The 15,430-nt window shown below is 41.3% G+C and overlaps 1 protein-coding gene across 1 annotated transcript in view; it reads left to right on the top strand.

The window, feature by feature from the left end:
- Window positions 1–2,526, top strand: part of LOC118664119 (caspase-1-like) — a 35,693-nt gene extending 33,167 nt beyond the window's left edge. The window contains exons 16-17 of the mRNA XM_036323979.1: window positions 309–426; window positions 2,419–2,526. Of these exons, the coding sequence (XP_036179872.1) occupies window positions 309–407 (99 nt within the window). The 3' untranslated portion in view covers window positions 408–426; window positions 2,419–2,526. The remainder of the gene's footprint in view (window positions 1–308; window positions 427–2,418) is intronic.
- The last annotated feature ends 12,904 nt before the right edge of the window (window positions 2,527–15,430 follow it).

The raw sequence follows: 15,430 nt of genomic DNA, 5'->3' as shown, positions 1-15,430 counted from the left end.
AGAGCATTTTTGAGAGCCAGTTCTCATGAATTGACTCTAGGAAATCAGTTAAGATCTGCAGATCTGAAACTCAAAATAGAAGAGTGAACTTTGAAAGGCCTTGGGTTAGGCCTGAAGTGTTTATTTTGCGATAAAGAGTATATTCTGACATGTGGCGTTACTTCTGAGCAGTAGGGTAACAGTGACAAGGAGTTAGAATATTCATTGGCTTGGTCCCATCATTCCCAGAATTTTTTGGCTCATGGTGCAAAATGTTTTCTGAGAGTGTGGATAAGAGTTAATTTATTCTAGAACCTCTTTTTTTTCAGGTACAACTATCATTTGAAAAGCCAGATGTTAGAGTCCAGATGCCTACCATTGAACGACTATCCATGTCAAGATATTTCTACCTCTTTCCTGGCAATTGAAAATCAAAGCTGTTGACAGGTATAACAAATGGGAAAGTGATATTGGTGATGAGGTTCATGGGCTAATGACAGCCAATTGCTTGGGCAGTCAAATTAATGTTGCCTATTGATGTAGTTTAGTGACTAGATGTTATTTTTTTCTCTACTTATATGAATCTGGATCCTCCCCATCTTGATAATCAATTAATCAGTCAGCCAATCAAGGAGATAAGCCAAACTGAGACAGGAAGTAATAAACAATCAAGGACACAGGGTAGTCATCAATGAAACAGAAATGTACTCATGCTTCTATTATTACTCTCTCTCTCTCTCTCTCTCTCTCTCTCTCTCTCTCTCTCTCTCTCAGTACACACACACACACACACACACACACACACACACACACCCCTACTGAGTTATCAAACATTGCCTCAGATCTTGAAAAGCAAAAAAACACACAACAACAACAACAAAAACAAAACAAAACAGAAAACAGAGGAGATGACTGTGAAGGAAGCAGGATATTAGTCATTTAAGTGCAGATATCACATTACTGACCTTGAGCTCCTGTTACCAAGACAGCATAAAATATACCCTGGACTGTAATTCTTGTGTTGATGCACATTCTGGCTCTCTGACTGTTCTCCCAATGTAGATTGCAGAGTCTGCACTCATATCCTTAAGTACTGCTCTGAAACTCTTTCAAGCACTGATGTTAACATACATTTATTGTTTTTGGTAAATATATTTTAGAATGGGTCCAATGAATTTAGGTCCAGCTATTACTTTACTCACTCATAACAGCTTAATATCACATTGTATTGTAAGTGTATTGTTAATCTTTCTATAAACAGCATAATTAAAATTATATTTTATAGTAAAGTTTATCTCACTACTTTAAATCTTTACCCACCATCTTCTACTCCTGGTTTGTGATTCCCTGGTGGATAATTGCATAGTTCATTAGAGTAGCTCTCATTGCCTAATTAGTATAAGATAACCAAATTAGAGGTTGAACTCTTTGACTAATATTTATCAAGCACTTACTATATTCCATGTTCTGTTCTAGAATGTTGGAACATACCAGTAAACAAAATAAACAGAAAGCTTTTGCTTCAGAAAGCTCATACTCTAATCAGTGGAGACAGACTCTAAATACACAGACAAGTAAATATATGTCAGAGAGTGATAAGAGCTAAGAAGAAAAATAAAGGAGGTTAAAAAGATGAGAGAGATGGGTGTTGTACTATAATGGATAGATTATTTATTTATTTATTTATTTATTTATTTTAAATATATTTTATTGATTTTTTACAGAGAGGAAGGGAGAGAGATAGAGAGTTAGAAACATCGATGAGAGAGAAACATCGATCAGCTGCCTCCTGCACATATCCCACTGGGGATATGCCCGCAACCCAGGTACATGCCCTTGACGGGAATTGAACCTGGGACCTCTCAGTCCGCAGGCCGACGCTCTATCCACTGAGCCAAACCGGTTTCGGCGAGATTATTTAAGAAAGGCTCCTTTGAAGTGATAAAATAAGTCAGAACAGAGAGTGGGCAGAGTCAGGTAGTGAACCTTGTGATTCTCTGCAGAACAATGTTCCAGCACCCCTGGGACTAGCAAGCACAAATGTCCTGAGGCAGAACTGTGCTTAACATCTTTAAAGAACTGCCAAAAGGCAGTGGGCTGGGGGTAGGGGCAGAGACAAATTCAGAAAATGGTGATGAGTCTGGTCACCTGGGCTTTGGTGATCACATAGTAAACGTTCTAAAGTTTTAATCCTGAGTGAGATAGGAAACCCTTTGAGTGCTTATGAACAGAGAAATGAGAATGAATTAGATTTTACAAAGATCACCCTGTGTGCTTTTGGTGAATATACTGTAACGGTCACAGAACTCACAGGAAGTGGCAAAAGCACATGGAAGAGGATGAAAGAGGAAAGATGGTAAGGGTGGGTTGAAGGCTTCTGGGAATTACTGTCCTCACCTTCTGTATTTTGTGTTTTGTTTTTGTTTTTTCCTTCTACAGGGAATTACAGGCCGTCCTGCCCTTCTTTACCAACTTCTAGAAGCACCTTTACCCGTATGGCACACCTATTTAACCATTTGTATTTAAATAAAAATGAAAACACATAAACTGTGTCTTTGGGTCTTTACTAGAGACTAGAATTTCAGTTGAAATGGGGGGTGAATGGAAGTGAAGTGGAGTACGCTAACTGGGTTTTCTAGCTTAGGACTCATAGGATACCCGCATTTCACTGAGTGAAGACAGCTGGCCTGGCTTTCCCGCAGCAGGGGGGTGAAGGGGTGGAGCCTAGATGGAAGACAAGAGCTGTAAATCGGTCAGCTCCTCAGTTGTATACTCATCAAACCCATGGTCTAGAACCAGGTATGGTTCAGAGAAGTTTTCTAATTTAATATTAAACCAACATCATAGATTCAGATAATATTTTTCATCAGTAAACTATTATTTTAGCATATTATTCCCATATATCTTTCTATCAGTTAATTCACTTTCTTGTTGTTTTCTTTCCAGATGTTTTCATATTTCCAAACTTTAGGAAATTTTATTCTAAGAAGCTCTTGGATATTGTCTGTAATAATTTGGCATTTTGTTCAAGATGGGATGACCTTACTGTATTTGTATACGAACACAAATATCTTCAGATAAAAAACAGAGAGAGAGTGGGGAGTGTCAGCAATGGGAGAGAGAATATTAAAATGTCTGGAAAGGTGAATATTAGTAGAGGAAATTTTGGCACCATGACTATCAGAACTACTAAGTGAGGATATGTACTACTTCTGTTATATACACATAGAATGTTAATGAAATATTTGAGTGCAAAGCTGAATTGACTTAAAATAAGATGTTCTCGGTTTCAAATATAATCATAACTGTCTATATTTATTAACACAATTATTAATAACAATATTTAATATTAAAATAATATGAACTCTATATTCATATTATTTTAATAAATTTGATTACTGTAAAGAATTTTATATATAAGAAATCAATTGAACCATTACAGCAACCCTATAAAGTAATTACTATCAATATCTCTGTTCTACCTATAATAAAGCAAAAGTATATAGAGTTTAAATGACTTTCCAAATGTCACTCAGTTAGTAGGTGGATATACCATGATTTGAACTCAATTTGACTTTCTCTATAATCCGAGTTATTGACCACTGTTCTGTGTTGTCTCTGCAAAGCCATGAAAAACAGAAGCTATAAGAGTTCTGAATTGTAAGGTTTAACTGAATTTTGAATTGTAATGTTTAACTTACACTACAAAGATTCATAATGTTTATATTTCTGGACTTGGCTGTCTGTGTAGAAACATGAGACACATCACAAAGATCCAAAAGCACATACTATAGAGAATTCATTCTTCTACTGTGTGATAATATTAAAAATCCAATAACATAAAGATTTTCACACATCTCCACACAGTTGGAAACAACACACACACATGCACATATATATTAATATTTAATATGCATATACTAGTTACATACAAACGTAAACATATAAAAACAAGAAAGAAAAAATGAACTAAGCATTAATCTTGAGAATTCAGAAAATACTGAACCAATAAGGAAATAGGAAAATGAAAATAGATATTAAAACACAAAAATCAATGAGATGTCATGAAACAAAAAAAATGAGCAGATCAAGAAAAGCAAAAGCTGGTCTTTATAAAATACTAATAGCAGACATTCAGTAAGATTGAATATGAAAAATAAGAATTAGAAGAAACACAATATAGGAGACAGAAATGAACCATAAGTACAAATAAACATAAATACAGTAAAATTATAAAATTGTCTGCCATATATTATATAGATGAAATTCTAGAAAAGATAAATTAACAAAATTAATCCATGAAGAAATAAAAAGCCAAATGTATCAATAAACATTAAACAGATTATATTTTGTTATATCAACTTGCAAAGAAGTTAACAGACATAAATAATAAATACATACATACATACATACATACATACATAAATATCTTACAAAACCTCTAAGAAAGTGCTGAGCTTAACTTTATATAAATACGTCCATATAATAAAAATAGAAGTAATCTTTTTAAATTCTTTTATGGGGCTAGTACAAACTGATACAAAGTAGAGAAGTGGAGGTAAAGTTAGAAAAACAGGTTGATTGTCAGGAACATTGATGTAAACACTCTAAATAAGGTGTTACCAAAACAAATCCAGCCACATTTTTGTAATACTATAATTTTTAGCCAGTATTTGCTCTGGAATTTAGTTATAGTTGAATGACAGAAATATTTATGCTTACATTACTCAAATTAAGAGATTAAAGAAAAAAAACTATATTTTAAGATGTTTAGGAAAGCATTTAATAATATTTGTATTCATTACTGATTTAAAATTAAACCTTAGATAAAAAGGAAGAAAAGCAATTCCTGAATTAAACAACATGTACCTAATAAAAGCTTAATAATACATAAGAATAGAGCAAAAACAATATGAGAAAATACAGGGTATCCCCCCCAAAATATATATTAAGGCCTGATAACTCAATTTTGAAAATGAAACGTATTTTAATAAACATTCCCTTTATAATTATTTAAAGTGTGTGTATACATTTTTGGGAAACTATATATATATATATCCTTATTGTGCAGAAATATTACAGAATTATCTATTTATATAAAGAGCAAGGGTCCATAAGGACCTTAGGCTCAACCAAGTGCGTGGGGACTGGCGAGCAGGCTGAACGCCGTGAGGCTCCTGGTGGCCGAGGGTGCAGAGTGGGAGTGTGGGCCTGTGGGTGTGTGCATGAGCATGGACCCAAGCGACACACACTCACACGCCCGCACCCACACAGGGCCCTTGGCTGTGCCACCCGAGCCTCCCTGGACTTCACCCTGCAGTCCGATCCACCTGGTGCTGCCTCTAGTGGGTGCGGGTGGGAGTCAGTCTGGGGAAACTTTCTCGGACGTGCCTGGTGCTGGGACTGGATGCATCGAGCTCAGGGAGGTTCCTGGTGACCAAGGATGCAGAGCGGGAGTGAGGGCGTCTGGGTGTGTGCATGAGCATGGACCTGAGGGACACACACTCACACGCTCGCACCCACACAAGGCCCTCGACCAGCCACCTGCGCTTCCCTGGACTTCACCTTCTAGCCTGGATCTTCCAGGTCCAGCCCAGAGGTCGCTCAAGTTCAGCAAGAGTTTGCAATTTGCCCAATTGGATAGTTTTCTCTTAACCCGTTTGTGGGGTGTAATCTGACTTAAAACCAATGGACTAAATAAACAGAAGCACTTCCTAGAAAGTCAATTTAGAAATCTGGAGCACAATTCAAGTGAATTAGCTTTGGGCCAGGAGTTCCATGTCTGTGAATGTGTCCTAAGTAAACAGTCAAATAAGCAATTATGTTCACTGTAGTTGTTGATGCCAGGGGAAACCAGAAACAATCTGCCCACAATAAAGGGTTAGTGAGGTAAACCATGGTAATGTCAAACAGTCAGGCATCACACGGTAGCCATTAAAAATTAGGTCTGTACCCAATTCGTTGACATGAGAAAACGAATGAAAAGAAGGCCATAGCCAAATATTAAGGGGAGAGCAGGGGAAGCTCAGAAGAGTGCACATATATTTATATGTATGTATATTTTATATGTCAGGGAAATAATAGTTTTAAAAACAGTGATTCTCCTGAGCTCCACAATTGTGAGTGTTAGCAAATTGTTTCAGGTGTGACAGGTGTCCTTTGGCGTCCTATACACAGAGACATCCTTGCCTGTGGGACAGCCTGAACCTTAGCCACACCTGCCCCTCTCTGCAGTGACAACAGCCAATCAGACATTCCCTTTCATAGGGCTGGTTTCCTTTTCTCCTTTGCCCAAACCACGCCTTTCCAACAAAAGAATATTAACCAAGCAATCCTAACCACAAGTTTGTTGCCTACCACCAGTTATGCCCTTTTATGCAGATGTTGCTTTCAAGCCTACCAGGTTATAATTCAAAACTATTATTTATCTGCAACTTGACCATTTTTTATTTTCTTAAAATATTCTGGAGTATTTTAAATACATATAGAAAAGTAGAGAATAATATGACAAATACTTACCCTATCTAATAAAAGAGAAACATGGTAATTAGCGGACGACTGCTACCCTTCCCATTGCCTAATCAGGGCAATATGCAAATTAACTGCCAGCCAAGATGGTGGCTGGCAGCCAGGCAGCTTAAAGCTAACATGAGGCTTGCTTGCTTCAGTGACAGAGGACTCCAACATTCCCCGCCTGCCGCTGCAGGCCTCTGAGCTGCAACTCTAAGCAACTATGTTACAAATATAGAAGCTAAACAAAATCCCAGAAACCTGCTTTAGTCGCCAGGCCTCAGCCAGCAGGATTGCAACATTGTTTCAAATACAGAAGGTAAACAAAGGCCAGAAACCTGCTTTCAGCAGCAGAGGCCTTATAGCTGGAGCCAAGCCTCAGAGCTAAAGCTAGCCCAGAATTAAAAAGAAAAAAGAAAAAAAGGAGCGGTTGGGAGCTTCAGTCACCCGCCAGCCTGAAAACAGCCCTCAGCCCCTCACCCAGACTGGCCAGGCACCCCAGTGCGGACCCCTACCCTGATCCAGGACACCCTTCAGGGCAAACCAGCCAGCCCCCACCTGTGCACCAGGCCTCTATCTATATAGTAAAAGGGTAATATGCCTCCCCACACCAGCATCAGCAGAGCCGCGAGGCCTCCAGGCACCAGGATCAGCATGACAGGGGGCAGCGCCCAAACCCCCTGATCACCCTGCGGCTCTGTATGTGACAAGGGGTGGGGCCACAACCTCCCTATCTGCCTTGCTCTGTTCGTGACAGGGGAAGGCGCCCCAAACCCCTGATCAGCCCTGCTCTGTGTCTGATGGGGGGAGCTCCCCAACCCCCTGATCGCCCCTGCTCTGTGTGTGACAGGGGGCGGTGCCCCAACTCCCCTATCGGCCCTACTCTGTGATTGACAGGGGGAGCTCCTCAACCCCCTGATCGGTCCTGCTCTGTGCGTGACAGGGTACGGAGCCCCAAATCCCCTGATGGGCATTGCTCTGTGAGTGACGGGGCAGCGTCCCAACCCCCTGATTGGCCCTGCTCTGTGCATGACAGGGGGTGGCGTCGCAACCTCCCCATTGATGCTGCCTTGAGTGTGACAGGGGCAGCGCCCCAACCCACTGATCAGCCCTGCTCTGTGCAAGACATGGGGCGGTGCCCCAACCCCCCAATCGGCCCTACCCTGAGGGTGACTGAGGGTGGCATCACAACCTCCCAATCTGCCCTGCTCTGTGCATGACAGGGGGTGGCACCCCAACTCCCCAATCAGCCCTGCTCTGAGCCCGACCAGGGGCTGCACCTAGGGATTGGGCCTGCCCTCTGCCACCAGGGAGAGGGCCTAAGCCAGCAGGTCGTTATCTCCCGAGGGGTCCCAGACTGCGAGAGGGCACAGGCTGGGCTCAGGGGCCCCCCTCCCCCCTGAGTGCACAAATTTTTGTGCACCGGGCCTCTAGTATATACTAATAAAAGGGAAATATGCTAATTAGATCAGACATCTTCTGGACATCCTTCCAGAAAACGCCAGGGTGGCAGGGGCCAAGCAGAGGCAGTTAGGGGCAACCAGGCCAGCAGGGGAGCGCCCCAGCAGGTATCACCACCATAATCGGGGGTGTGGCCAGCCTGCAAACCATTGGCAGCCCCTCACCCAGACAGAGGTGGCGCTGGGGGCTGGGTGTGTGTGGTGCAAATCTTTTAAAAATAAAGGAAGACCCACTGGCACTGCAAGGCACCTCCTGGCACTGCCTTCCTCACCCCCACTCCCTCCCCAAGCAGAGCCCCAGGAGGAGCCCCAGGTGGAGGGGTTCAGGTGGGTGTGGGCCATGTGGTCCCAGGTTCCAGGCCCCATGTGGGTGGAAAGGTTCACACCACAGTCGGTGTAGTGACTCTGGTTAATTCTCCTCTGAAGACCTGCGGGGCTCCCATATGTTTGGGGCAGCCTGTTTATGCTGGGACCCAAGTGTGTGGCCGCACACCCGCAGGGGGCATGTGCTGGGAGCATGGCGCAAGCATCATATGGACATTTGTGCATGAAAAGGTGTGCACACACCTTTGTGTGCATAAATACCTGTTTCTCACAAGCGTACCTAGAAAGGTGCTTTATCTGTAATAGGCAGTTTTCAAAATGTAATCCAGAGCAAGGGATCTGTAGCAAAAACACACACACAAGAAAAGGTTTTTGATACTAAACACGAAGCTGTAATTGAAGTGTTTATGCCCAAATGTACTGTGAATCAAACATATGGTGATATTGATCATCTGGTGGGTGTTTTTGAAAGGTTTGGTTGATCACTTCTCATTTCACAAAAATAAAATAAAGTAACTAAGTGAATACTAAATATATACTTCTAAGGCAAAGTAGTTTACCCACTTTTTGAATGTGTGTAGCACATCAAGGCTGTTTATAAAGTATAACTTGGATGGTGTGACAATATGGTTGAGGAAGGAGATGTGGCCGGTTGTTTTAAAAAATTAGGCACCTCACAGCTTTTAAGACAAACGTGTTAACCTAAAATCTTCAGAAGGCAGGGTCAGGGGTCTTTTAAGACCTTTGTATAAGCTTAACACATAAAAAAAGCATCAACATTTTTAGGATGTCGCCTGAAAGAAACATGTAATTTAAATTTATTACTGCCTTCAAAGTAAAATAACATTTTTGCAGCCTTTTTATGTGAGGTGTTTTTTTTTTTCATACTTTCATTACAATATTTGAAATAGGTGTTGTCATTATTTTAAAGGAATAGTTTTTTTCCTCTCAATATCAGATCTAAACTTTCACACACACACACACCCTCCAACAATGTTTATTTGCATTAACTTATGTGTCTGGACTCCGGGTGGCCTAAGCTCAGTGATTAGACGGGTTCTTTTATAGCCAAGGTCAAAGGCTCTTTCCCCTGATTAGCTCTAGAAGGGGAGCAGCCAGAGGCTCTCCTGACCAGCATAGGGGAAGGGGGAGGGGCAGGAAAACCATTAGAGGAAAAGGAGTGGGATTGGAAACTCCCTCGAAACCACTCTTAAGAGAGTTCAAACGCTCTGAGCAGCGGTGGTCGCAACCATTACGACCAAACGTCCAGAAGGACCTGTCAACCAGTCGCTATGATGCACACTGACCACAGCGGGAAGATGCTCAATGCAGGAACTGGCCCCTGGTGGTCAGTGTGCTATCACAGCCAAACTCCTGTGGCCAGCCAACCTCCCCTGGTCCTTCCTTGTGGCCAGCCAACCTCCTGCAGTCCCTCCACCGGCCAGTCCCTCCCCCTGTCCCGCCACCCAGATCACCTTGAATGGGGCTGGCCAGCCAACCTCCCACACTTCCTCCACCCTGCCCAGTACTTCCCCCTTGCTGGTCCCTCCCCACGGCTGGCTGGCCCTGATCCACATCTATGGAGGTTGGCAAACCTCCTGCTGTCCCTACCCCCAGCTGGTTCCACCGCCTAGCTGTCCAGCCAACCTGCCACAGACCCTCTCCCTGGCAGACCTACCTCCCTTGGTCTCTCCCCCTGTTCCTCCTCCTGGCTGGCAGGCCCCGATCAGCCCAGCCCTGACTTGATCTGGGCTAGAGGTTCCATATGGACCCTGATCACTGGACAAGCCTAAGGACCCCACCCATGCACGAATTCATGCACCGAGCCTCGAGTATTTAAGTAAAATGTAAAAAATAACTGTATTAAATGTTGCATTAGACTTCCAAGAAAATAAAATTAAAAGTAAAATATAAATGTCTGGCGCACAAGCAATCATTTACTCTACCGTTAATTCCCAGTATATTTATACATCCTTCCATTATTCCTGGATTACATGATTGGATTCATTGAGATATCTCACTTAAAAATTTTTTAAATCATTTTTTCATTACTGTTCACATAGAATATTATGTTGGTTTCAGGTGTTCAGTCCAGTTATCAGACATTCCATGACTTACTAAATGATAATCCCAATAAATATCATTCCCATCTGACACCATGAATAGTTATTAGAATATAATTGAGCCCTAGCTGGTGTTCTCACTGGTTAGAGCATTGGCCTGAGCACCAAACAAATGCAGGCTCAATTCTGGTCAAGGGCATGTACCTAAGTTGCAGGTTCATCTCTGGCCCTGGTCAGGGAGTATGTGGGAATCAACCAATTGATGGATCTATCTCACATTGATGTTTCTTTTTCTCTTTCTCTCTTATCCTCTCCTCCTCCCTCTTCTACTCTCTCTAAAAGCAATGGAATAAAAAATCCTCAGATGAGGATTTTAAAAAAAATAATATAATATTATTAACTATATCCCCTGTGCTGTACTTTACATTCCCATGACTATTCTGTAACAACCAGTTTGTACTTCCTAATTATTTCACCTTTTTCACCCATCCCCTAACCCCTCTCCCATCTAGAAACTGTCAGAATGTTCTCTATATCTATGAGTCTGTTTCTATTCTGCTTGGTCATTTATTCTGTTATTTTAGAGTGAATTTTTGATAAATATGTATTTATTGTCATTTTATTGTTCAGATATTTTTATCTTTTTTCTTCTTCATCTTAAAGAAGATCCTTTAATATTTTCCTTAATACTTATTTTGTAGTGATGAACTCCTTTAGCTTTTTCTTATGTAAGAAGCACTTTATATGTCCTTCGATTCTAAATGATAGTTTTTCTGGATAGAGTAATCTTAGTTACAGTCTTTGATTTTCAGCACTTTGAATATTTTTTGCCCATCCACTCTAGCCTGTAAGGTTTCTATTGAGAAATCATTTGACAGTCTTATGGGAGCTCCTTTGTAGGCAAAGGATTGCTTTTCTCTTGCCGCTTTTAAGATTCTGTCTTTATCTTTAACCTTTGTCATTTTAATTATGAAGTGTCTTGGTGGGTCTCTTTGGGTTCATCTTGTTTTGGATACTCTGTACTGACTGGATTTGTATGTCAATTTCTTTCATCATGTTAGTGAATTTTTCTTTCATTATTTTTTCAAATAGGTTTTCAATTTCTTGCTGTCTCTCTTCTCCTTCCTGAACACCCATGATGAATGTTGGCACACTTGAAGTTGTTCTAGATGCTCCCTATTTTTTATTTATTTATTTATTTATTTATTTATTTATTTATTTTCCTTTTGCTATTCTGATTAGGTGTTTTTTCCTTTTCGTATTTGAAATTGCTGATTTGATTCTCAGTTTCATCTATTCTACTGTTGATTCCCTGTAAATTATTTGTCATTTCAGTTGGTGTGTCATTAATTTCTGCTTAATTTTTGTTTGTTTTTTTAGTGTTTCTATGTGTGTGTGTTTTTTTCATGCTGTTGAAGTTCTTACTAAGTTCCTTGTACTCATTAAGTTTCTACAGCATTGCTTTGAATTCTGTATCTGATAGGTTGCTTGCCTCCATTTATTTAGTTCTTTTTCTGGATATTTCTCCTGTACTTTTACTTGTGATCTGTTTCTTTGTCTCCCCCTTTTTACTGCTTCTCTAGGTTTGTTTTTATGTTTTATGTAGAGCTGAACTTAGTAGAATGGCCTCATATAGTAGGTGTCATGTAGGACACAGTGGCACTGCCTCCACAGTAACCCAAGCTAGGTGCTCCAGGTACACCCCTGTTCAGTTATAGTTGAGCCTTGATTACTGTTGGTTGCCCCTTTGAGGACAAGCTGCCACTAGAACAGAGGAGCAGCTGTGCAGGAGTGGAACCTACAGACTATGACTTGCTTCAGTGAGGCTTTGGTGCCCACTAAGTCTGCTGGTGGTGGTGTCCCTTATGGAGTTACAGGGCTGTAATCCAATGTAGTCTGAAGATTTTTGGCTGCATACACTGGCTCTAGGGTCTTCCATGAACTTTAAATTCAGTGACTGTGTCTGATCTTCCTTGGGCCACCCAGCACATGCTACAGAAGAATCTGCAAATGTCTTTTACTAGTGCTGGGCTTGAAGGTGCTCAAGAAAGGGCACATGTGAACCAAGGCCAGCTACTGCTAGTGCTGGGCCTGGGGCCACATAGAAAGTGGTACAGTGTGTCTAGAGGCCTGATGCTGCTTATTTGAATTTTTTAGGAGTGTCTGAAGCATGAGGCAAGAGAGGACACATTTATGAAAAAGCCACTGGAAATGACATGGGGAGGTGGGGCCTCAAGTTGAGTGTGGTAAGGTATAGGGAATCACCAGGGCAGGGAAGACAGTGTGAGACAGGTTAGGTTGATGGAGGTCCAGGTATGCTTCCTGCAGGCTCTCTGGAAGGGGTCTCAGAAAAGTAACAATGTCCTCTGCCAGCACTTCTTCTGGCAGAAAGCTGCCTGCCACCTCTCATTCTGATGCCAGATAATTCATTTCCTTCCTGTATGTCCCTATTGATTTTCAAGCTGTTTTCCCAGTGCTAGAATTTATATCCAGTGAGTCCAAGTAGGATTACTCACAGTCCCTTTAAAAGGAACTGCTTGGGACTTCAGAAGCCCTCCATTTTATTCAGCCACAATCTCCACTGGTCTTCATAGCCAGAAGTAATTGGAACTTCTCCTCTTGCCACTGGAATCCTGGGCTGCATGTCTTAGTATGTGGATGGGACTGCTTGCTTCTCAGCGGGGACCTCTGCAGAACAGATATCCTTCCTGATTTATATCTGCTGAATGTGGGAATGCGACCAGCTTGTTCTGGTTCTCTCCTCCTCCTACCAGTCTTGATGTGGCTTCTTTAAATCCCTAGTTGTAGGATTTTCATTCAGCTAGGTTTCAGGTGGCTTTGAATGATGCTTGTTCTGTAGTTTAGTTGGAATTTTGATCTGGTTGTGGGAGGATTTGAGTACCACATTTACTTATGCCACCATCTTGATCAGAGTCCCTTATTGAAACCTCACAGAATTAATAATAAATTCCCCACATTTGCAAGAATTTTGATAAGTATATAACACTAATGCCATTTTCTATTAAAAGGACATACAAGTAGAAATTATTTTGCTTTTTAAGCCTCTATTTGCAAGAGCAGCAAATCTTACAAAGTACTTACAGAAAATTATAAAAAAAATAGTTACAAGGTATATATAGAAAAGTACTTTAAGAAATTATTCAGTGACATAGATGAAAATTTAACTGGCATGAGGGATATGCCATATAACTAATAAGAAGACAAATAAATGTAAGGTTTTTAATTTTATACCCAAATTAATCTATAAACACAACAGAATACCAAAGAAAATCTAACCAGGTATTTTTTTGAACCTGAAAAGTTATTTATAGTCTTTGTTTAGAAGGTCAAGTAGTAAGACTGTATAAGAAAAAAATAATTAAAAAGTGGTTGGGAGATTGCCTGAACACAAATCATGAAATCTAGTTGGCACGTGGGTAGACAAATAGATACACAGAAAATCATACAAAGGCTGGAAATGAACAATATAATATATGTCATGTTGCAGAGGTAAAATACTGAGTGATTCAAGATATTATTTTATAGAAACACACACACACACACACACACACACACACACACACACGCACACACATGCACACACACACACATTGTACCTGAAGCCATACACAAAAGAATATACCAGATGTAGTAATGACTTAAATGTAAATAGCAAATCTTTCAAGTTATTAGGAGAAAAAATATAGAAAAATATATTTATGGTATTTTGCTAGGGAAAATTTTCAACAAGATTCAGAAAGCACATTTCCTAAAAAAACAGATGAATAAATTGAATATAAAACTTTAGAGCACTGTGCACAATGTTAGACTGTGGTGATGGTACCGTGAATGTAGGTATATTTCTAAACTCATCAAAGGATTTACATTATATAAATACAATGTTTTATAACTAAACTAGTGGCCCAGCCCATGAAATTTGTAAGCAGGTGCGGTCCCTAGGCTTGGCCTGCAATCAGGGCCATCTTCCCCAGCTGCCTGAAGCCAGACCCGCCCCCCATCACCATCCACCCCCAGTTCCAGGTTTGCCATCAGGTAATCAGAGCCTGCCAGCTGTGGTAGGAACTGAGAGATCTGCCATTCCACCAGCTTGTCAGGCCCGCCCCTGCCAAGTGTTGTCCTCTGTGTGGGGGGTGACTGGTGGGGCAGGGACCTTGGCCTGGAGCCACCCGCAACCCCGCCACGCATCCCTGGTTCCTCGTTCAAAATGGGCGATCAGAGCCTGCCGGTCAGGGAAAGAGACCAGAGATGGTCAGTGCACCTCACATTGACTGGTTGAGCAGTCATTCTAGTCATTCATTCTGCCATTAGGATCAACTTGCATATTGACCTTTTATTATATAAGAGAGAGGCCTGGTGCATGGTTGGGGGCTAGCCAGCCTGCCCTGATAGGGTTCTGGATAGGGGTGGGGTCTCCACTGGGGGGAACGGGCAAGCTGGGGTGAGGAGCCTTGAGGGGTTTTAAGGATGGCCACACACTCAATTGGGCTGGGGCTCTCCACTGGGGTGTGTGGCCAAGATGAGGGATTTTCAGGCCAGCCATGTTCATAATTGGGGTGGGGGTCGGGACTGGGGGGCGGGGCCGACTGGGGCTGAAATGCTACCTCAGCATCTTTCTACTCATTGGTGTGCGGCCCTGGTTTGTAGAGAACCCTCATGTGAAATCCTTAAGGCATTTCAGAAATAAATGAATAAATATAAATATATACAGGAAGCGATATACATGCAATATCTGCTTTCTTCCCTACAATAAGCTCCCTGTTCCAAGGGTCACACATTGTGCTGCATACTGGATTGGGTAAGGAGCAACGTAAAATGAAAACCACTGAGAAAAGTCTTACATTAAAATCTATACGGTGGATTTTATTCTAATGAAAAAATAAAGTTAACAAATAGCCTGCATCTCAACAGGAGCTGGTGGTCCACGTGTCAAAAAATAAGTTTGCTTTTAATAGTAAACAATAATAATATAGCTCATAATATTTAATTTAGATATTTCCTGCGTGTATGCACGTTCATACATACACACACTGAATGTTTTAGTAACTTTGTGTTACTATTCTCTTAAGAAACTAA

This window comes from Myotis myotis, unplaced genomic scaffold, assembly GCF_014108235.1.
Source record: "Myotis myotis isolate mMyoMyo1 unplaced genomic scaffold, mMyoMyo1.p scaffold_m19_p_10, whole genome shotgun sequence".
Lineage (NCBI taxonomy): Eukaryota > Metazoa > Chordata > Mammalia > Chiroptera > Vespertilionidae > Myotis > Myotis myotis.
This window is presented reverse-complemented; position numbering and strand designations above follow the sequence as displayed.